We start from the raw sequence: 24,239 nt of genomic DNA on the forward strand, positions 1-24,239 counted from the left end.
TTATTTTTAATATTTTAAAATTTAATTAAAATATTTTAACCTTAATATGCTTTAATTTCTCTATATTATTGAAAATAATATATTATTATCACTAATCGATTTGATTTGATTTTTTTAATTTTTTTATGATAAAAATCGAACTCAACTGAAATAATCAAAATTTTTAAAATTAAAAACTAAAATAAATAAAAATAAATAAAAAATCGAACCAAAATTTTAAATTAATTCAATCCAATCGATTTTTTTAATTTGAATTAAATACTATTCACTCTTAATAGTGTTAATATGCCATGTTTTCTTCACTCTATCAAAAGCCAAAAACTCTAAATGCATAAATTGAATTTATATAAATCTATAGTATAAATATATAAATTTTTAAGATGAACTTTATTATTATTTTTTTAAATATTATATTGATTTATTATTTTTTTTAAATATTATATCGATTTGAAATAAGATAATATCATCGGTATAAAAATTCTAGAACTCATCCTTTTAAATTAGCTTTAAATTTAACTCAAATCTAATAATTTTAGACTATAAAACCATATGAAATTAATTGAACAAATTTTTTACCTAGTTTATATAGTAAAAAGAAAATTACTCATTAAAAAAGGAAATTTTAGTTTTGTATTTTGATCATAACACAAATTTAATATTTTATAATTTTAAAAAAGATTGTGATGTTAATAAATTAAAGCTTATTAATAAAATTATATATATATATTGACATGCATGAATGGATTTTATGTAACAAATGTTAATTAAGCATTTATATGTTTATAATATATAAATAATTCTAAAAAGAATAAATCGTTAAGTATGGAAAAGCGAAATTTATTATTTAGCTTATATCAGAAAAAAACATTAATTTTCTTTTATTGAGCGATAAGAGACCCAAGTCCGCCAAGGGTCCCTTTTATGACTTTATCATCTGTTTTTAAAGGGAGCATGCATTTATTAAACAATTACTATATATTAATTTTTCACTTTTTTTTCTTTTAATAAATTTTTAAATTTGTATTCATTTCAAATATATATAATTTTATCTCCTTACATTTGTATCCATTAGAAATGCATGGATCTAAGCTTCTCTTTAATAATTTTAGAAAGTCTGTTAATTAAAGTTTAAATTTTATATATATTTTTCGTGACATTTAAAAAAATTAGTTAAGGTAAAATATTTTTTTAATTAAAATAAAAAATTAAATCATTTTTAAAAATTACTTATTTTTTAAAAAGATAAATTAATTTTTTTACACTTTGATAATATTATTAGTATTTTTATGTATAAATTTATTAATATATTTTTTAAAATTAAATAATAGAAAATAAATTATTTCTTAGAAAGTATTTATGTTTTTTATGAAAAATATTTTCAAATATATGTTATTTTTCAGAAATAGACAGATTTATTTATTTAAATTCAATCTCATAAACTTGAAATTCATAAATCCAAACGTGTCATTATTTTCCTTCAAATAAAGAGAACAGATGTGAAGCCCAAGCTTGAACTACCTAATCTATGGATTGGATGTGAAGGGCAACCATGAGGATTAGCCCATTGAATGGGACCAGACCTCAGCCCTTTTCTATGAGCTCGCTCGGCTTGGGATATGGACCTTTTTCACAAGTTTTTTTTTTTTTTTTTTTTAAAGGAATTAAGGATACAGGTAAAAGTGGGCAGTACTTATAATAATTTTTTAAAATTTAATTTTTAATTTATTTATTTCTGTTCTCATTGAGCTCATCTTAGGACACCTGCATTATCTTTTAACAGATGTGCCGCCCTAGCCAAATTCTCCACCTGACAATATTTTTCATTTAAATCGGCCACTGTGGCAGCCTTGAATCTAAAGAGAGAGGCAAAGTTCGACCTTCAATTCACGGAATAAGTAAAATAACATTAAAAGTAGTGGTATTTTACTGTTACCGTTTCTAGCTCCCACTTATCCTACACCTCCCAAGTCATTTGTTTTAAATCGAATGAAGAGTATTCACCCTTAAAATAAGACTTAAATCTAGATCTAGGATGGTATGCCTTTGACCATCCAAGCAAACCAGGCTACACTTTTTTAATATCCAATGCATGCCATTAGCAACAGAAGACTAATGTACGCATCCGTCTATTCTAAAATTAAATACGTATAAAAAGACCAATGTGTGATTTTCATAAAATAAAATAAAATAAAACATTTACTGCTGTTTGGAATATAATTTAACAAAAAAATAATTAAATGTTTACACAATTATATATGATTTATATTTATTTTAAAATTTATACTTTTAAATTAAAAAAATAATTAAATTAAATTCTTTGTATGTTTGATCATATAATAATTTTCTGAAGCCATACTAGATTAAAATCCAAGTACCATCTTATAAAGAAGGTAATATCTTCTAAGTCTGACAAAATCTCCACTTATGGTAAGATTCCAATTTATATCTCATATTCCTTTATTTCCTTGCTTGTCTAGAAATGCACTACCAAAAGTCATCTTTTTTTACGTGTCAAAAAACCAGATATTAGTGTACGCATAACATGGAATTATAATTAATTTTACAAAATTTAATTTATCCACTTATTAATTTTTTTCTTTATACCATAAGTGGAATATGATTATTATTTATATTTAAATTCTTGCTAAAAATTTTAATTTTCAAAAATATTTATTGAAAGTTAAAAAAAAAAAAAAAAAAAAAACTTCATCTTAAAAACGGGCTTTAGCTTTTCAAGACAGAAGCCAAAAACATCATTTATTGCTTCCTCTGAACAAAGGGGAGAAAAAAATCTAAGACATGCAGAATTGTAAATACTACCTGCCCGAGAAACCATGGCTCATCGGCATGGCAATCGGCGGTCTAATAATCGGCTGGATGATGCTATCCGGCTTCATCCACTTCGGTGAGACCACCTTCCTCTGCTCCTTGGCCAGCTCTACAGCTCGTGAAAAGGCGAAGTATGAGGAGACGCCGATCCAGCTTCAAGCCATCGTCCACTACGCCACCTCACGAATCGTTCCACAGCAATCCTTCGCTGAAATCTCAATCACCTTCAACGTCCTCAAGGCTCTCGCACCTTGCAACTTCCTCGTCTTCGGTCTCGGCCATGACTCTGTCATGTGGAACTCGCTCAATCCACGTGGCACCACCGTATTCCTCGAAGAAGACCCAAAATGGGTGAAATCTGTCCTCAAAGACGCCCCTAATCTCCAGGCTTATACTGTACAGTACAGGACGCAGCTCCGGGAAGCCGACCAGCTTCTCTCGACGTACCGGACAGAACCGTACTGTTCACCGTATAAAGCATATCTACGAGGTAATTACAACTGCAAGCTCGCATTGACTGGATTACCGGAGATGGTGTATGATAAGGAGTGGGATCTGATCATGATCGATGCGCCGCGAGGTTACTTCGCTGAGGCACCGGGAAGAATGGGGGCGATATTCTCTGCGGCGGTGATGGCTAGAGCAAGGAAAGGATCTGGTGTGACGCATGTGTTCCTGCATGATATAGACCGGAAGGTAGAGAAGGTTTACGCAGAAGAGTTTTTGTGCAGAAAATATGTGGTAAATGGCGTGGGTAGGCTATGGCATTTTGAAATACCACCTGCAGCTAACTTGACCACCAATGGAGGAGGTGACACCGGCGGCGAATGGTTTTGCTAGAAAGCGGCCTGGCCGACGATGCCGTTAAAAGATTTGAGGAGGGACACGTAAGCTTTTTTTTTTTTTTTTTTAAATGAAGGTTGAATTTTAGAAATATTAAAGGAGGGATAAGTTGGATCAATAGAAGAAAACGTTTCATGTCATTTGGAGTTGTATAGGTATATGAAATCTCTGGATTCCCAATTGGAGTGAAATAAATGTGGTAATAAATTAAAAAACTTCTAAATATTTTATTTACTTTCATGTTTTATATTCATAATAAATTATTTTGATGGCACGTGTAGATGGCTAGACGAGAGTTGCCCAGCCACCTGTTGAGCAGATCATAGGTTAAAACTGCTGCCTGGAATAATTAAATGCTGGACAATCTTTACTAAAGTCCATCTAAGATTCCCCAAATAAAAATTATATAGAATCTAAATACTTAATTCTATAAATCGGATTTAAATAAAATTTTTCTTTAAATATAATATTAACATAGACACGTATTATTTTCCCCTGCTGAAGTCCTGGCTTTCAGAAAAATTCTCCTTTGATTAAACCAGACAAATGCTAATAATGTCAATATACATATGGATATAAAATTGTGGTGAATGCTATTAATTCTCTTCACGATTGGACTGAGTCAGATTAGATTGTGTGACTGTTAAAAAGCTCTTTCCTTTCAATAATTTTTTTTTTCTCATAAAAAATATTTGATTTCTCTTTTAACGTGATTTATTTTATAAAAAAAATTAAATAAATTCTTATAAAATTATACAAAATTTTTATTCTTTTTAAAATAAAAATTTGTTAAATAAAAAAAATTAAGTTCTTTTATTTAAAAAATTATTATAAAAAATTTAATTAAATTGAATTTTTATAAAATTTTTATTTTAAATAAAGAGTGAAAAATTTGTAAAAGGAAATAGAGTGTTAATTTTGTTTTGATTACTAGATACTGTGGGATATCAAATTAGTAGTTTTAGTTAAACTATGCTTTAGCTGACTTCTATCATTAGAGATTTGGGATAAAAATATAATTTATTTTTTGTTAAACCAACTGAATCAAAAACTTAAACCGAGCTAAAACTGACTATTATAATTTTAAATTAAAAACAAAAACTTCTAATTTTCATGTTTTAAAGAAAATTATAATGATTAAAGTTAACCAAAATAAATTAAATCAAACAGAAATAAAAACCAAATTTGATTTCGGTTCCCATTTGAGCCAGTAACTCTACGCCCTACATAGTAATAAAATGATTTCTTTAGAAGAAATACAAGAGTATAATAAAGCTTACCTCTCATCCTAACATCCTTATTCCAGGCAATTTCCCACTAAGAAAACCTAGGCCAAAGATGCAGAGGTCTCAAACGATATTTTCCTGACCAAGAGGCAAGTGATATTTGAAGGCTGACCATGTGTATTATCAAGTGTGCATAGCACAAAGTCTGGGCGATGCAGTGCGAGGGCCAGCCGATCCTCCCCAAAAACCAAGCCTGTGGCATCAAGAAGAACATGCCAAGAATTTCTATGTGCCTCTGAAATCCAATGCATAGAATATCTAGTCCCATTCACAACAGCCGGATAAGAGAAAAGCCCTTTTGGTGTGTACTTACACTTCCTTCTGAAGTATTGGCTAAGTTGTGAGCCTTTGATCCTCAGATCCAACCATGTTTCTGGCATTGGAATAACCTTTGATTCTCTCTGAATTGCAAATTCCCTAATGGTGTCAACTTCTTCTCCAAGAATTGTCATGTAGTAGTTGCCCTTGAAGAAAGGGTAGCTCTCTCCAATCATCAACATCGCGTCCTTATAGTTTGGCATGAAAATGACCAAGTAGTCTTCTTCGCTTAGACCGCAGTTTTTGAGGGCTCGATTTTGAGCTTGGATTTCTGGGATTGAAATGAAATTCCCTTCAAAGGAAGTTTTCTTGGAAAGAATATCTACAAGTCTCGAGGCCTCTAATTGCGATTTGTCGAGAGAGAGTGTACGAGTGAAGGAAGGAGATGAAGACTCTTTAGATGCAAGATTCTTGGGGGAATTATTGTGCTTTTCGTTCCCAGTAGATTCAGATGATTCCTCATGGATAGAGAGATTGCTTAGATGAATAGAGTCTCTCTCTTCCACAATCCCATTGCAATATTGAGGGTACTTGGCAAACACATACTGCCTAACATACTCCATTTCACTTGGAGTTATTGGTCCTGACCATCTCAGGTCAAGGCCTCGGATGGTTGATATGGCTTCAGCTATCAGGTGAGCTGGAATTACTCTGTGTGCTTTCTGTTATTTTCAAAGCAAAACTTTGAATCAATTTAATAAAGAAACACTCATAATGTATATATGCAACTTACAAACTCAACAAAGAGCAAAAAAATACTTTAAAGACTTGCCTTAATAACCATGCTGCTTGGCCTGCCATTCTGGATTGGTGAATCATTGGATATAGAAACTTGTGTTTCTTCCAGTTTGCTTTCTAACATATCCTGAAAATTTACAAACCCGCATATCAAGAATAAATGAAAATATCAGATGGGTGGAGAGAAAAACAAAAACTTGAAAATCAACAGGAAATTAAAAGAAACTACCTTAGATTCTCCAGTTATGACTAGTTGTTCTGGATTACTCAGCATGATTCTTGCTTCTTTCTTGAAGTTCTTAACAGACCAGGAAAGACTAAATTATAGAACTATTTCAAAAGAAAAGAGAAAGAACAAAGCCACAGAGGTAGATGTGAAGATCAGCCAAACCCATGTAAAAAAAATTCTATGGCAGAAGAAGATCACAATTGGGGTAGTTATGGAAATAAAGGAATCAGGACAAAGAGAGGAGCACTAAGTAATGACGACAGCGTTTTCCTGCAACATGGAGCTATGTTAATTGCATTCATTTGATTAATAAAATACATACTTAAAAATGTGCTTGTCCAATAACTTTTTTCATGGCAAGTCTAATGATTGAGAACTTGCAGTCAACCCCTGTATTTTTTTCAGTTCTTTGAACTGAAGAAAAAATAGTAATAAAAATAATCATCAATGATTTGGACTATTCACCTACCTCAATCAATATGAGTTGCAGAAACTTATATAAAACTAGGAAATGAGCATCAATTTGCATATTATATTAACCAGGAATGCTAAGTCACCCGAAGAAATATAAAATTATGAAGAGATGGTGACTGGCAGAGGTTTTGAGGACGTTGGTGCTTCTTGTTCGTTATGTTTATGGTCCATTTGGGAGATGGAAGGAAGCATGTAATGAGAATGGGGAGGAGTGGGAATCTTTAAAGGACTGAAAAGGACTGCTCATGGCGTCACTCTATGACTAATTTCGAAATTGCTAGTTTTGAATTAGAAAATGAGTAAATTACAATTTAGTTTCTACAATTTAATGAAGCTTACACAATAGTCCATTTGTTTTTAAAAGTATGCTATTCAATACTTATAATTTTGAAAAACTCATAAATTAGTCCTCCTATGAGAAATACAGTTAAAATTCCTATAATTCAATACATTTCAATAATTTAATTTGTAGTTTAAATATAATATTTATAACAAATTGGTGCTTATATAAATAATACAATATTTATTATTAAATTATATTTTCATGTTACAATATAAGAACTATGTAGGTTTCATTAAATTTAATAAACTAAATAATTATTTACCCTTAGAAAATTATTCCTCGATTGCACTTGTACGCCTCTCACCACATTGCCGAATCTTATGCATTAGAATTTTTTATTAAACATTAGGTATGTTAACTGTAATTTCATTCGCATTGAAATTGGTTAATTATAAGATATACGAAGCGTTAAACAATAAGTCAATTGAATTAAATTTTTATAAAATTTTTGATATCAAATAGAGAATTTATGTATTGATATTTTTTTTTTTCAATTTATATATTAATTTGGTATTAGAGGGTAGAGGTATAGCGAAAAATAGGTGAAAGAAGACACCAATAATGTCTCAAAAGCTGAAGAATCAAACCTCTAGGTTGACTAATATTCAGATTTCATATGAAAAAGAATTGGAAAGTTACGCAATAAAAGAAAATAAGTAAAAGAATACATACAAAAGATGCAAGCATATTATATACCCCAATGAATAAAAAGGCATAAATAATTAAATAATAAAAAGAAGTTGCAATACTAAAAAGGGCAAATATGTAACCAAAGCTTTGAAGAATGCAAACAGAGGCTGGTAAATTTGGCAAAGAAAAAAAAGAGGATGGTAAAGGAAAGACATATCTGTATTGTGTCATCAGCTGTCAGGAGATGATTTTTTTTTTAAAAAAATTTCTATTTTATTAATTAAAGTTGAATAGAAACATTTAGATTGACCTAATTGGCAATTATATTATACAATTTGCAATTAAGAAAATCAACACTCACACATCAAAATGAGCAGATTTTCCCACTTGATTTGAGAACTATAGTTTGGGTATTTAATAAATATCCCGCATACCACTATACTAGTCAAGCTTCCTCCTTCCAGAATTCTATGGTAAATGCAAATTGATTAAAATTGAAGAATTTTTTATAACGGCAAATGGCAGCATCTGGCGATTCTGAACTGCTCTATTAGATGAGTCATTGCTAGGTGAAATTAACAAACACCTGATGGCCAACAACACTGGCTATAAAAATCCGTGCATTTGGAATTTAGTTTAAAACAAGCTTCTCAGATGCATTTTTCAACCACTACTCCCACTAGGCCTCCTATCAACATTAAATTATGACTTCTGGCTTCAAATTATCACCTCCATCTAAATGATAAAAGGTGGTCACCAAAAATTTCATGATGATTGATTATGCATACTTTGACTAATGCAAATAAAATTGGAACTCGTAGAAAAACCTGATAAATGAAAAATGAGTTTGTTAGGACACTTGCCATAAATAGAATATCCCACTAGAGGCATAAATTCATTGCTGACTAAGAATCAAACAGTGCAATGTGGATAAACAAAATTAACCTCAAACAATTGAAATCCAGCTTCTGCTTGGCCTCCATTTTTTTTAAATAGTTTTTTGTTTCCCAGAGACCACGGAAGGACGGACCAAGTCGGATACCCCAGTCCTACATGGCAGAATAGGTATAAAAGAGGTGAGACTAAAATAGGTAAAAGGCATAATGTTATTTGTAGTAGTATGCCATTCGGGGGAATAGGGAAGGCAAATTAGCAGGTTCTAGTCTCACATTCTATGGACTTCTAAGGACTCTCAAATAGTAGCAGCTGCTAATAAAATCCACGCTTTCAAATTTCAATGCCCTTAAACCAAAAGTTCAAACAAAGAATAATTCATTTCACCTACCCGCTATGGTGCTTATCCATAACCAATTCATATATTGCTGATTTAAACATGCGATCTCAGAAATGAATAGATTAATTTGCAGCCTACTTTTATTAAATCACTATAATATACATCTTTTGTAGGGTATGAAACAGACCATATTGAATCATGATTTCTTCACCAGGAACAGATGCGTTAATCAAAGAACATGACTAAGGGACGGTAAAGAAAATATTGGGAGAGAGGGAAACTGTAAAAAAACCCCACATGACCAGTACTCTATACATAACAAAAAGAAAGTTTCTACTACAAAAAGTACTTCATCCGATCATCTCTCCTCATGGCATTGTATACAGCTTGAACCTGGAAAAGCAAAACAAAAAGTTCAAATCCACTAATTTTCTTCTATTTCCATCTGCAGCACACAAATATACTACACATCATTTGTTTATAGTGAATAAAGCCTCCTTTGGTATTTACTCGACCAATGGATTACTAAATACTTATCTCCCCCTTTTAGGCAGGGGAGAAGGCTTTAAAAATCTTAAGATGTCCACATATGAACCTGATGACCTCTTATATTTATTTGTTGGGGTTTCCATGACGAAGAGACAATGGCACTGCACTGGTATTTCTGTGTTAATACATGCATGCATGTGTTTTTTAGAGAGAGAGAGACCTGTTCACTTGAAACAACTTGAACTGGACCAATGTTGACAGATACATACTTCCCCCTCGATGATACTTTCTGCTTCACATGACCCTGAAATTGTATTTTTTCCAATTATATATGTGTACCAATTAAATTTATTTTAGGCAGCTAATTGCAACTGGTTGTCACAAATTCACCGGTATACGAAGGAGTAGCAACACGTGATGTGCCAATCAGAATTGCATTTGCCTATGACCAGTAGTTATACTTATTTCAAATAGCAAGAAGCTCTGGAAAAATAAAAGATTTGAAACAGGTCACCAAGACACCATTAAGTAAATACTTCATGATTCCTGACACTGCAACCACGGAATAAAATAAATTCATCGGGCGTAAGGCTAAAAGTAATAACAAATGTCACTCTTAATAAGATTAAGAACCCCATTTTTCACAATTCAAAAGACCAAAGTCAGAGCACCGATAACAAATTTCAGAGAGATTCCTAATTCTGTATTGTATCAAATCTTGGAAAACTAACCACAAATATCTTAAGTTGATCACTTGTATCTTCACTTCAGTCTTTATTCTCTACAGCAATGTATGCACTAGTCAAGTAAATTTGATAATAACTAATATTCCACTGATATAACCAAACATTTTTCTCTCATTTTTGACATTTCAGATTTGGAGAAATGCAAGCTCAGCAGGTACCAATACTTGCAATGAAAGAATTAATCAGTTGACTAACAAGCATCACCTATGTAATCATTCAACACAAATATCTGCATAGATAAAAAAAGTTAAACTATGAAATGTTTAACACCATAATGGCAGAAAACAGGCAACTCTGTTCATGTCTTTGTCATTTTCTACAGTCATTTACTTACTGAAGGTATTAGAGTAACACCTTAAAAAAATTCCACTCGAGAGTTACAGTGTGCACTGACAATCATTCATTCATGTCAGAAACATCTTTTCTCTAAATGATTGGCACTTGTTTAAAGTAAAGGATAAATAAAATAACCAGCAATACCTTAAACTTGCAAACTTTCAAGGAAATCTACCCAAAATAAGAAAACAGTACAAGAACAAACTAAAAACATGATCAGGAACACAAAATACTTGCACTAATACACCGCCTCAATTTTTATTTTCTCTTCAATGCATCAGTATTTAATAATTTAACAGTCTTCCTCTTTAAATCAAATCCACTTTTTTGGCACAAAAAAAAAATCAAATCCATTTGCATCAATGTGGGGGAAAATATTTACCTCAGGAATAGGTTGCTGAATTACAGATCCAACAGCAACAACCATAGCTTGCACAAAATCATCGCCTCCAGTTCCAATAGCTGTAAACCCTCTAATTGTTGGGTATGAATTTACCTGGGGAATGAAAGATACAACTTCTTTTTATCTTACGAAAAATTAGTTTATCCTATTGTCAAACTGAAAAAAATCAAATGAATCTAGAACCTCACTTCATGATTTTTTTTTCTCAATAAACAAAGTACTCTGAAGTATTATGAGCTGTGTTTAACTATATTCTGTATCCAATACGCAACTATGATTAATATATTATCCAAAGCAAAGTTCAAATCCACAAATATTGAAATGACATGGACAACAATGTCAAGGATTTTTTAAAGGCTCAAAAAGATAACAAACAAAAGCAACATTTAGGAGCCATGTAAATTGTTATTAAAAATCTAAGGAGATAAATGTCGCAATATATTAAAAACAAATTCATATTCCACCTGCTCGCACTTAAAAATTAAAAGTTCAGATGCCACACCTTCCCACCCCTTAGGTCCGCCATTGAACAAAAGAAAGCGGGAATCCGGGAAAAAAAAGCAATAAATCGATACCTTCTGATCCAAAGCAAGCCATTCGTTAGTAGAATCATCCGTCACTGTGCCTCCAATGATCCCGTTTATGGTCTGCCCAACCCTCCCTTCCGTCTTAGACACCCCTGGACCCAAAAAGATGCAAAAATAATCAAATACATACACCAAAACATCCCAGGAAACAAAAGCGAAGCAATAATTTGAAAGAAATGGTGAACTAGGCACCTGAAATAGCTTTGAGAACAGCTTCTTGGGGCGGCCCCTGGTCCTGGTCATCCTCGGAAGCTAAGGTATTATCACCAGCAGAGGCAGAACACTTGAGGTGGCTTGGGGTCACGAAGTGGAAATCGCGAGCCCTAAAGCGGCTTCTACAAAATCCATAGCTTGAGTTCAGGCTAGAAAATCCAGCGGCGGCTGCAGTTCTCGACGGAAGCAAATAAAGGGCTTGATTTTGGTGGTGCAGAGGTTGAGAAATGAAAAAGAGTCCTGCAAGCCATTTCCAGTTTCGACTACTCTCGTTGGGTAACCATTTTTGTTGCTTTTGGTTTTAGGAAATTTTTTTAAATTTCTACATTCCACCGATTAAAAATTAAAATATCTTATAATTATGTAGATCCTTAAATAATTTAGATAAAATTTTATCTAGTTTTAAATAATATATTATGCTACCAATAATATTATAACATTTAAAATAAAAAATAAATCGATGTGAGAATAAAAAAATAAAATAAAAATCAACTCACCTTTTTTATTTTTTTAATAAAAAATAAGTAAATTTTGATATCAACTAAAAAATTGATATCAATGTTGTATTATATTTTTAATTGTGATAAAATATATCTCTTTTGGGTTTGATATGAAATGTCTTAAAAAATTTGTGGGCTAACGTTGGATTTTCATAGTCTTAATATAAAACACTTAAAAACTTCTCGGAATTAATATTCAATTTTCTGGTTTGGCATATATTCGTGTCTGCAGTCTTAATATGACATGACTTAAAAATTTATCAGAATTAATACCAAAAAGTCAATTTTTTATAAATTTAATTTTGCGTATTAATGTACGAATTATATGCGGGACTCGTATTCAAATATATGCAGGATCCATACCCGAATGGCTATGCGGTCATTTTATGAATGTGTTTTCACATACCAATCACCCAAGTTCTTAAGCTTTCATGCTTTCATCCAATTATTCTCATTTTTCTATTAAAAAAAGAAGTTTGAAGAATGGATCATAGTAATATTATCATAAATCACAAATGTTTTTCTTGGGATAAAATAAAATATTCGATCATCTTACTTGACCATTTTCAAGGCTCGAGGTTTAACTTAGGAGCTGGACATCCGTAGTAATATTCTTATTATCACCCCTATTAATGCTTGGTCTTCCTGCAAATATATGAGTAACTCCCACAAATTTGCTCGATAGTTTCGGAAATTGTTATCTCACACTCAAATCTCCTATCTCTTCTACTCTTTCTAATAAACTTTCGAAGGGTGTCATTTTTTATTAACCTCTCGATCTCATTTTTCAAATGCTGGCACTCTTCCGTTGTATATCCATAGTCTTTATGAAAACGGCAATACTTGGTTCTATCTCGTTTTCCATCTTTTTTAAGGTTGAGCTCAAGAGGCCACCTAATTTTCTTGTCATTTTTTCTAATCCACATTATAATGTGTGTTCATGAGTCGTTCAATAAAACATATTCCTAATACTTACCTCGACCATTCTTTTCTTGTGAGACCAGGTAATTTCTACGGTCTCCCTCCTATCCTTACTTCTCTTACTTTTGGCCTTGTTTCTAACTTGTCTTTTTGTTCTCTTTCCATCCTTCCTGACATCTTTGGACAGTCTGTATCAACTTTCAATCCGCGTCATTGGGAACATCATCTCATGGCTCCTCTTCCTCGAATTTATCCTTTCTTTTGGACTGAATCTGTATTGACTTATCTCGACCATTCTTTTTTTGGGAGACCATGTAACTTCTACGGTCTCCCTCCTATCCTTACTTCTCCTACTTTTGGCCTTGTTTCTAACTTGCCTTTTTGTTCTCTTCCCATCCTTCCTGACATCTTTGGACAGTCTGTACCAACTTTCAGTTTGCGTCATTGGAAACATCATCTCATGGCTCCTCTTCCTCGAATTTATCCTTCCTTTTGGACTGAATCTGTATTACCTCTGGCCGAATCCTTGAGGTCTTCTATGTAAACTTTTTCTCCCTCCCAAGAGTCATGAGTGACGTCTCTTCCCGAGTATTGTATTGTTCGAACATAACATGTTATCTTTTAGGGAAAATTACTTTTTAGTCCCTGAGGTATAGCGTAATTAACATATTCGTCCCTCTATTTTTAGAACTCAACGCTTTCATCCCTGAGGTTTAATTCCGTCAAAATTAGAGGTCCCTCCGTCAAAAATGCAGTTAGTGATAGGAAAAATGACCGAATTACCCTTTCTAGAACTCAATACTTTAGTCCCTGAAATTTAATTCCTACAAATTTATAGGTCCCTCTCTCAAAAAATTGAAGGAAAAAATACATTTTTGTCCCTAAGATATTACATAATCAACATATTTGTCCCTCTATTTTTTTGAATTCAACATTTTAGTCCCTAAAGTTTAATTTCGTCAAAATTCAAGGAAGAAAATCTCAAACTCAATCTCCATAAACAAATAAAAATTTTAATAAATTTAAGATTCAAATTCAGCAAAAATAATACAAATCAAAATATATAAAATTTAAATTATTAAAAATAAAAAGTTAAAACTCAATATAAATATTTTTTGTGATGCTGTTTGTCATCGATCATTGCTCGCCATTTTAAAAATTTATTAAAATGTCTCTGATATTTTAAAAAATTTACTAGTTAGACTTTCCGTTAATTTTAGTCGTTAAGTGTTATAAAAAAAAATCTAAAATTTCCATGATATGGAGTGACTAATTAGTAAATTTTTTAATAATTTGAGGGACTAATTAATTTTTTTTTCTAAACTATAGGGACTAAATAGTAAAATCTTTAATGATAAAATTAATAGAGGAACTAACTAGTAGACTTTTTAAAATATTAGGGACATTTTAATATATTTTTCAAAATTGAGGGACTAAATAGCGAGTTTTTTCATACTATAGGGACTAAATAGTATTTTTTTATTTTATTATTGATAAGGGTATTTTTGGGATTATATTTATTCTCTTTCCTTTGACCAGGTGAAAATCATTGACTTAACAGAAATTTTTAACGGAGGGACTTTGAATTTTGACGAAATTAAACCTCAGGGACGAAAGTGTTGGGTTCTAAAAATAGAGGGACGAATCCGTTAATTACGCTATACCTCAGGGACTAAAAAGTAATTTTCCCTATCTTTTAACATACTGGAGCATTTGCTCGATATTCAGATTGTTAAAATCTATCTCGTTGACTATAGAGGTGGGTTTTATCCACTAATAGGAGTGAAAAAAATGATAATATCTTTCTTGGTAGCAACTTTAGCAGTAGCTCATAAACCGTCAGCCATTTTTTAAAATAAAAAAAATAATTATTTTAGATAAAAAAGAATAAGAGGTCAATTTTAATCCAAATAAACTGTGAGAATTCAATGGATTTTTAAATAAAAGAATAAAATGATGTTACTAAAAATAAAATGATGACATGGCCAAACAGTATTGTACTTTTATTGATTAAACTTGCAAAAAACAGAATGTGAGGTGGTGAGTAACACGATAGCCACTTTGATATCAAGTCAGTATACTGAAAAATGGAGATATCAAGTTAGTATACTGAAAAATGGAGAGAATGCAATGAATTATTTAAAACTTGAGTAATGTTTAAGAATAGCGTATATTTTCCTCTGTGATCGATCCCCATTTATACTATAAGAAAACAGAGATAAATATAATATTTTCTGATAATCCGGTGATGATGTGGCTGACTTGTTAGTAAAGGATCTTCACTAGCTAATTGATTGGAAATCCCGTGATCATAATCATAAAGGGATCTACTAAATTGTAGTCGTTAACGATAACTTATTTATGGAATCCTCATGATATGAGAGTGAATCTTATCCAACTTGAAGTCGATATTTTCTTTTAATAGGTAGGACCGCATATTAATTTATCAGATGCTTATCATGTGACCCAATCTTATACTCACAACTCATTTCTTATTTTGGACGAGTCTCACGCAACATTAATGATTAAAAAATTTAATTTTATAAAATACAAAATATTTTAATTGATTAATTTTAAAATAAGAATAAATTAATAAATTTTTTAAAATTTCAAGAATCTAATAATAATTTTTCTTCTAAAAATATATTTTTCATAAAGTATATTTTTAGAAAATTCAACTAATAAAAATCATAATAAAATGTATTTTGTAGGTAAATAAACTTATTCGGTGTAAGATTGTCTTGTGTAGATAAAAATTATAATATCCATCATATAATTTCAAGTTTAATAAATTAAATAATAAATTCATAAATTCTACTAAATTTAATGAAAAAAATGCATCTCATCAAATTTTATCTAAATATATTATTACTATAATATAAAATAAAATAATTTACTTTTTAGAAAATTAATTTAATAGTGTAAATCAAATAATATCTATTTTCGCACTTTTTAAAGATTTATTTTTTGTAATTTTGGTTGGAGTCAGGTAAAAAATTTTAAGAACATTTTTATTGATTTCTTGAAAAATTAAAATTATTATTTTTTCTTTTAATATATAAAACATAAGTTATTTTCTTTAATTTAATTAAATTATTTATAAACTTCTCCGTTTGAAATATATTAGCTTTTATCTAATGTGGGTTGCGTGATTTATTTTTTAAATAATAAAATTTTAATTTTTATATAACTTATTTTTTTATAATTTTATTTAAAAATATAATAAAATTAAAATTTAAGTATATGAATAATAATTTAAATTTAAAATTTATTTTTTTATATTTCTTACTATTAGATAGTTTTATAAATCTCATGATAAGTATCCAAAGATTCATAGTCAACTGCATGGGAGCTTTCATTATTTCTCTCTTTCTCCCAGTTATATATAAGAATAATTTTTTAAAAAAGAAATAAATTAATTTATAAAATATATAAAATAAAATACATAATATATATTATATATAAAAAATATATGCTATTAAACAAAATTATTGTATACTAATTTTATTGAACTGCTAATTTATAGTTAAAGAAAATTTTTATAAACTAATCACTTTTATTTGTAAATCCTAATATATATATATATAAAAACATAAAGAGGGATTTAATTATAATTTTAGTATTAATTTTTAAATAATAAATATAAAAAAATTTAAATTCAATTAAATATTATTAATTTTATATAAAAAAACTTATTTATATACATATAACAATGAAACCTCGAAGTATTCACTATTTATACGAGTCTAATCATTAATAATTCATAATCAATAATATTCTCTAAATTTTATAATTTAAAAAATAAAATATAACATCAGAGCTTATTTGTAAATTGCCATTTTTATTCTTTTATTTTTTGTCATCCATCAGTTTAAACTATTAACAACCTTCTTATCTATATATTAAATGTAATGTATATTTTATAATTTTATTTTAAGATATTAAAATTATAATATTATATATATATAAATTAATATAAAATTAATTTTTAATTTATTATTTATACATAATAAATTAATTTATAACAATAAAAATTAAAAAATTAATTGAAAAAATAATTTATTAAAAAATAAAAATAATATTACATATTAAGATGATTTTAAAATAATATTTTTATTAATTTGATAGCAATTCATAATAATTATTTTCTCTTGTAACTATTTTTATAATTTTTCATTATAATTTATTTATCAGTTTAAAACACTCAAATCATAAAATAAATAGAGATACCATATAAAATAGTTATTATATAGATATTTATATACAACGACATATAAAAATTCCATTTCAAAAAAAAAATAGCATATAAAAATAAAAATTTATATATATAAAAATAATAATAATTTTAATATAGAGTTAATTTAATCTAAAAATATAATTAATTTAGATTATAAAGATTACAATTAATTATATTTTACAATTAGATTTAAATAAAAATCAATTAAATTAAAATATTAAATAATAGTAAATTTATTTTTAATTTTTCATAATATTTTTATTTTTTATTAATTAAATTTAACTTCTTATTTAAAATTATACTTAAAAATATGAATTTATTATTTTAATAATTATCTAATATTTTGACATGATATTTTAATAATCTTAATTTTAAAATTAATCTAGTTATATTTTCATTAATTTAAGTATTTCTTTTAGATTTTTTAGTAAATTCCAAAATTAATTTATAAAATTATAATCGATAAATTTTATTATAATTTTACATTTAAATAAAAAATTAATTATATTAAAATATTAAATAATAGTAATTTTATTTTTTATTTTTTAATTAATCACAATAAAAATAATTATGAAATTTATCAGATAAAATTTTAATCGTAAATTTTTTTTATGATTAATATTATAATTCTTATTTATATATTATTAAGTCTTTTACAATATAATAGATTTTAAATCTAAATGAAAAATAATATATTTAATTTAAATTTTTAAATATTAATAAATTTATATATCTTATTATTTCTTAACTAATTTCTAAAATTAATTTAACAAATCACAAAATTCCTCCTTCCAATATATAGATAAATTATAAAAATTAAAAGAATTAGAGATATTTAAGTGAAATCATTTTTAAATTATTATTCATTAAAAAAATAATGATTTTATGTACTTTTTATTTTAATTTTTTATTTGATTAATATTTTTAATATTCATTAATTAAATTTAAATTTTTTATTTTAATTTATAATTTAAAAATATGTATTTATTATTTGAATAATCTTTTTAATATTTATCTAATATTTAAACATATTATTTTAATAATTCTTATTTTAAAATTAATTTAAATCTTTATTTTAGATTTTCTTAATAAACTTTAAAATTAATTTAAAATAATAAAATTATAATCTAGTATATATCCTTAATTAAAAAAATGTAACCTTATTATATTTTTATATATTTTTTAAACTTTCTTTAACTACTTAAAATTAATTTAAAAAATATAATTACCATCTATTTTAAAAATTAAATTTTAAATAATAAAATTATCAATTATTTAAATAATTAAATTAATTAATTTATAAATAATTTAAAGATTTAAAAACATAATGAAAAATTTCATTATTCGCTCGTTTTCACTTTTATATATAATTTTATGTATAGTATAAATAGATAGATATAGATAAAAGCTAATGAATAAGAGATTGATTTAAATTGAAAGTTGAAAAAAATTTTGTGATTGAAATTGAAATTGAAATTGAGAAAGGGTGACGAAATATTTTCGAAGTTATGGGATGGTGAGAAAAAATTACTCTCTAGATTGTAGATTAGTCGAGTCTATTTTAGTCAAATACTACATTTCAAAACGCAGGCCAAAGGACGTGAAACGCAGCCGAGTGGAAGAAAATGTAGGATCACATCCCCTTCTTTTTCTTTTTTGGTGGAACAGCTTACTTAAAACCCTAGGTTTGAAAGTCTCGAGAGCGAGAGATTCCCTCCTTCGTTGCCCGACTCACTGAAATGTACGGCCCAGATAGAGTCACCGACGAAGCGGTATCGGAGCGGACAGCATTCCGGAGAGCAGAGAAGCAATACAAACTGTACTACGATCAGGATTCTAAATCATCCAAAAAGTAAAGCTATACGCATTCTTTCTATTTGCTCTTTGTTATTTTTTGCTTTTGCTATTGAGATAGTACCTTTATGTTTAGTCTACTTTTTGCAGCAGGAAAAAGAGACCAAAACGAGTGGATTTATCTGAGGTTTTAGATTTCAAAACAATTTCGGAATCTTACGACAAGAATGGTGATCTTCCTCCTGGAATTGTCCCTTTTCAATGCGGATTTGACCGTCCCGTATTCTGCTTGCAAAATTGCCCTGGTATTGATTTGTTATATGTCTATCAACTGGGTGGTTAGTTTCCCATCGCATATCATCTCTGATCACTTGCATAGTTAGTTGAAATAGCTCACAGGGTTTTGATACAAAGCCGATTGGACTGGATAATTTGCTTTGTGATATGCGTTTGGGATTATCGCTTTGAATTTGTGACTTGTGTACATTTGTGTGTAGACTGTAATACAATAGTCCATATAAAAAAAAAAATTAAAGGTTTGGGACGGATTTCTATGTTGTGAGATGGTTTTATTCTTTTTTTTTTTCGAAAAATAAAAAGATATGTTGTTTTGCAATACAGGTTTTTATTTCATTCCTGGAGCATTGAGCATTGAGGAACAATGCCGATGGATAAGAGAGGGCTTAATAAGTTTCCCACAGCCTCCTAACAGAACAAATCACAATGCTATCTATGGGCCTATACATGACTTATTTATTGCTTCAAAGGAGAGGAAAGTACTTGTAGAGGATGAGAATACACTTCAGAGTTTAGATTCTGGATCTAATGCTTGTGTCAGCAATGAAGATTCTCATAGATGGGAATTTTGTGAAGAACATATTGCTTTATCAAGAGGAAAGACACATAAATCCATTTCAGCCTCGGTTTTAATACGAAAGCTGCGGTGGAGTACCCTTGGCTTGCAATTTGACTGGTCCAAGGTATGCCCATTTAATTCTGTTCTCCAAATTTCAGAATTGCTTATCTCACCCTATTACATCACATGTCTGTGTGATTCAATTATTTGTGCATCAGGGACGTGTGCACGCCTAATTATTGTTTTTTAGAGTTTCTTAATTGGGTTTATGCTGATTGATAACAACTAACAAGTATTTCAGCAGCCTTACATTAGATCCTTTTGCAATTGTAGCAAAGAACCTATTTTTGTTTGGCAACTTCTCTAATTTTTAGGTAGATATTCATAGGTTGTGGCCCTGAGGTAGTAACTCTGTTTAGCCAGTCATGGTGAAAGCACGTGGAAGCTTTAGCGTACAGTGCTTCGGACTCCTTCTAAGGCTGAAGTTACTGTAACACTTAGTGTGGACAAAAATATAATCAAGCTATTACCCTTTTAGCTCATGCTGGATATGTGAAGAATCAGCTATATACTAATACTACATATATTTGCTGCTTAGGTCCACAGCAACACTTATGATATTACTTGAAGATGCTAGCTAGTCCTCCATAACCATCCCTTCCTTTTTTTACTTTTTTTCCCCTATATCTCTGTCCCTGGGCACATTGATTCAGTGTGATGGATGCAAACAAATGAAATTCAATGTTACATATTAATGAAGACACTTACTAAGTGGAATGAGCTTCTAAAGGTGTGTTTGTTCATGGTGTAGCGTAATTACAATGTATCTCTCCCACATAACAAGATCCCTGATGCACTCTGTCAACTAGCTAAAAGATTGGCTGCTCCTGCAATGCCTATGGGAGAAGAATTCCACCCAGAGGCTGCTATAGTGAACTATTTTGGATTAGGTAATTTTTAATTGCATTTACTTGATGAAAGATTCTTGATTATGTGTCTTGTTTTTAACTTTAAGTTGTTAACATCAGTTTCAAAATGTTGTTAAATCTAGTGTTATTGAACTTGGACCAAACCGGCCAGTCGGACATGTGAACCGGACCTTAAAATAGTCCATGTTTGTATCAAACCGAACAAGGAGGTGCCCCAGTATGAACAGGTCGACCCGGCTGTCTAATCAATTAACTTTTGTGAACCAGTTGACTGGGTGGGTCAAATAGTGAATAGAATTAAAAATCTTTTGTAGTGTTGATAGAGGAAGTGAACTCAAGACCTCTTCAAAAAAAATTCAAAATCATGAACAATTTGGCTAACTTTCTACACACACACACAAAATTTTATATCATTATTTCATAGCTATTAAAAAGATAGTTATACATTTACATTTTTTTTTACTCATAGATATTGAAAAAATATTTAATAATTATTAAAATTAATTACTTTCACATAAATTGAAAATATTATTTAAAATTAAATATAAATATAATGTAACCTATACTAATAGTTTGTTTAATTAATTATAACATTTTATTTATTTATACTGGTAGGTGTAACACTTAATTCATTTATATATTTTTAGTTAATTTTGAATGACCTAGTAGTTCAACTATTGACCCATCGGTTGATCCATTAATCCATCCACTGGGTCAACCTCTGGTCTGGGTTAAAATAACACTGGTTAAATTAATAGGCTGAAATTAGAAGGCAAGACCGGGATATGCCTGCTCAAGCACGCTAGCATTTCCTTCCCATGCCTTTTTTTTTTATGCATGGCAAAAAATTCTATTTTTAAATAAATTTCTATCATGTTGAAAGTGGAATTAACACAAGCATCCGTGCAAATGTGTATATAAATCACCATCTTTATCACTTTTGCATCTCCTTCCAGGTGATATGCTTGGGGGTCACTTGGATGACATGGAAGCTGATTGGAGTAAACCTATTGTAAGCATGAGGTATGTTGGAAATTCTTTTTTCGGTTGTATTCTTCATGTATTTTTGAAGAAGATTGTTGGTTGCTTATTGATCCTTGCCCGTTCAGTTTGGGATGCAAGGCTATTTTCCTTTTGGGAGGAAAAAGTAGGGAGGATCCTCCATTTGCTATGTTTCTCCGAAGTGGTGATGTTGTGCTCATGGCTGGAGAAGCAAGGGAGTGTTTTCATGGTAAATGTTAACTTTTGGCTCTGAATTACAAAATTCATAGTGAAAATATTCATCTTGGTTAAGATAAATGGAAAACCAATATGGTAGAGAAATGTGCGTAGATGTTGACAGTTAAATTTCTTCCATAAAGGTATGCCTTACTTTGTTGAAAACAAATCACAGATTCTTCTTCTGGAATATTTATTTCCAGTAGGTATAAGAGAGGAGTGTACTAATATTTAAAGATAATATGTTGTCCAGATATTGTGATACAGAGCCTTTTAAGCTCTTCGTTAACAGATGGGGGATTTAGTTATTTACTTTAATGGACTACCTTATGGCCTTAAAAGGTTTTTACTTTCTAGTGGGTGATATCATATCTAACCCTAGAAAGAAACGCAGATAAAGGGGCTGTGTGGGTGTCATGTCCATGCGTAAAAATGATTGTTTGGCCTGTTATGGTTAGAATTTTGTTCTAATGAATTTGCAATTCACTTGTTCCCGACTATTAGTTCATGGCTTTACTTGGTAATTGTTGTAAGGTGTGCCTCGGATCTTCACAGACGAAGAAAATGCTGAAATCACACCGCTTGAGGTACATTTCTCTCAAGAAAATGATGTCTTGGAGTATATTAGAACTTCAAGAATCAACATCAATATCAGACAAGTATTTTGAGCATATTGATTCCGACATCCAAATTGTTAACTTCCAATACGTGTCTAATGGAAAGCCCCTCAACATAGAAAATGTTAAGGTGGCATCAGGATTAATGGAAAATGATGAAGTTTTTGAAGATATCTGAAGCATTAGAACGACGATTAATCAGTATATCATTGGAAGTAGTTTATTTCTTCAGCTGAAAGGCCAGAAAATGGGTCTTAAAGAATAAATAGATTCGGACATTTTTACGAGTCCCGAGGATTTTGAGAATTTTCCGACTGAAAAATATCTTATCAGCAAATTACTGAAATATCATGTCATTGTTGTAAGTTGAATTGTTAATTTTTGGTTAGCATGAGGGTAGAAAAGCATTATGATTTTACTGTAATTTTTTCACCTATTTGATAATTAATGAGAAATGAGAAACTAACCTAAAAATTGTTTAGTAAATTATATTGTTTCCAATTTGGCCCCCTTGATAGAGCAATACAAATTTTCTTCTAGTATTTATGATCATGGATATATATAGATTATCAGTCTGCGTGCCTTCCTGCATTTTATATTCCTCGACTTTTGGAGGGATTTTTAACCGTGTCTGAATCAGGAAAAGATGTAAATAATCTTCTGAAAGTTCAAGGATGTCGTGTGCAACGACCTTGAGAGGCATCAGAGGAGGAATAAAGGCATTAATCAAGGGAGAAATTATATTTACCAGATTCGTCGAAATCATTTTTCTCTATAGATTTTCCTACTGGGAGTGCAGAGGGAGGATTTTTAACCACAAAAATTGAGCAGATTTTTTACTACTTCCACACAGAAGTCTCCCATTCGTCATACAATATCAGCATTAATTACACTGGTACTCTTTCCATGATTCCATCTATAGACTTGTGCATCGCCAGCCATCCATGGGATTTCACTCCCATCCATGGCAGGCGTGCTCATGTTCTCTGGATTATAACATTGTTGAATTTTCATTTTACTAGCCCCATCAATGACAATGCATTAGTAACTTGAAATGCCATATAAAAGTTAAAAATTTACATAATCCTTGTAATTTCTTCTCTAAATTCCGGAGTTCATCCAATCTTCAAGGTCGAACGCCAAAGCTGAGAAGAGTTAAAAGCATGAAACTTCTAGTAAGCTGTATTTTTTAATAAGTTGAATTAAAATTTTAATTTGATTTGATTTAATTAATTATTTTGATTTAAATTAATTTCTGTTCATTTCAATCGATATGGGAATACTTTCATAGGTAGATTAATTGGATGTAAATATATCACCACATTAAAGAGCCAATGATGAGATTTGAATATGATACCTTTTAGGTTGATGAATCTTTCTTACCTAAACTAATCTCTTGGAGACAGAATGAAAGTAGGTTTTTTTTAAAAAAAAAATTTAAACATAAAATAAATTTAAATTGAATTATT

General features: G+C 29.7%; 4 protein-coding genes across 8 annotated transcripts; 2 read left to right on the forward strand and 2 right to left on the reverse strand.

Moving 5' to 3' along the window:
• The first annotated feature begins 2,758 nt into the window (after window positions 1-2,758).
• Window positions 2,759-4,026, forward strand: LOC110629663 (probable methyltransferase At1g27930). Its single transcript, XM_021776744.2, has one exon. It carries the CDS (start codon window positions 2,800-2,802, stop codon window positions 3,667-3,669), a length of 870 nt encoding a protein of 289 aa, XP_021632436.1. The 5' UTR covers window positions 2,759-2,799; the 3' UTR covers window positions 3,670-4,026.
• Window positions 4,027-4,829: 803 nt separating this feature from the next.
• LOC110629662 lies at window positions 4,830-7,038 on the reverse strand. 2 transcript variants are annotated; one of them, XM_043949295.1, is made up of 4 exons: window positions 6,713-7,038; window positions 6,244-6,513; window positions 6,049-6,141; window positions 4,830-5,938 (listed from the first exon to the last, which is right to left on the reverse strand). In XM_043949295.1, exons 2-4 carry the CDS (start codon window positions 6,286-6,288, stop codon window positions 5,000-5,002), a joined length of 1,077 nt encoding a protein of 358 aa, XP_043805230.1. In that variant the 5' UTR covers window positions 6,289-6,513; window positions 6,713-7,038; the 3' UTR covers window positions 4,830-4,999. The 2 variants fall into 2 exon arrangements, with proteins under 2 accessions (XP_043805230.1, XP_021632435.1); XM_021776743.2 differs by having other exon boundaries at window positions 6,244-7,038.
• A 2,000-nt stretch (window positions 7,039-9,038) lies between these two features.
• On the reverse strand, window positions 9,039-13,564 carry LOC110630063. The gene is made up of 7 exons (XM_021777373.2): window positions 13,497-13,564; window positions 13,175-13,307; window positions 11,678-11,990; window positions 11,474-11,577; window positions 10,878-10,991; window positions 9,634-9,717; window positions 9,039-9,317 (listed from the first exon to the last, which is right to left on the reverse strand). The coding sequence occupies exons 1-7, from the start codon at window positions 13,562-13,564 to the stop codon at window positions 9,261-9,263; spliced, it is 873 nt and encodes a 290-aa protein (XP_021633065.2). The 3' UTR covers window positions 9,039-9,260.
• Window positions 13,565-18,956: 5,392 nt separating this feature from the next.
• Window positions 18,957-23,898, forward strand: LOC110629077 (alpha-ketoglutarate-dependent dioxygenase alkB). 4 transcript variants are annotated; one of them, XM_021775942.2, is made up of 8 exons: window positions 18,957-19,208; window positions 19,301-19,455; window positions 19,772-20,130; window positions 20,818-20,956; window positions 21,892-21,958; window positions 22,045-22,166; window positions 22,688-22,740; window positions 23,411-23,898. In XM_021775942.2, the coding sequence occupies exons 1-8, from the start codon at window positions 19,096-19,098 to the stop codon at window positions 23,420-23,422; spliced, it is 1,020 nt and encodes a 339-aa protein (XP_021631634.1). In that variant the 5' UTR covers window positions 18,957-19,095; the 3' UTR covers window positions 23,423-23,898. The 4 variants fall into 4 exon arrangements, with proteins under 4 accessions (XP_021631634.1, XP_021631633.1, XP_021631631.1 ...); XM_021775941.2 differs by lacking the exon at window positions 23,411-23,898 and adding an exon at window positions 22,877-23,269; XM_021775939.2 differs by lacking the exon at window positions 23,411-23,898 and having other exon boundaries at window positions 22,688-23,269.
• The last annotated feature ends 341 nt before the right edge of the window (window positions 23,899-24,239 follow it).

This window comes from Manihot esculenta, chromosome 13 (genome assembly GCF_001659605.2).
Source record: "Manihot esculenta cultivar AM560-2 chromosome 13, M.esculenta_v8, whole genome shotgun sequence".
In the NCBI taxonomy this organism is placed as follows: domain Eukaryota; kingdom Viridiplantae; phylum Streptophyta; class Magnoliopsida; order Malpighiales; family Euphorbiaceae; genus Manihot; species Manihot esculenta.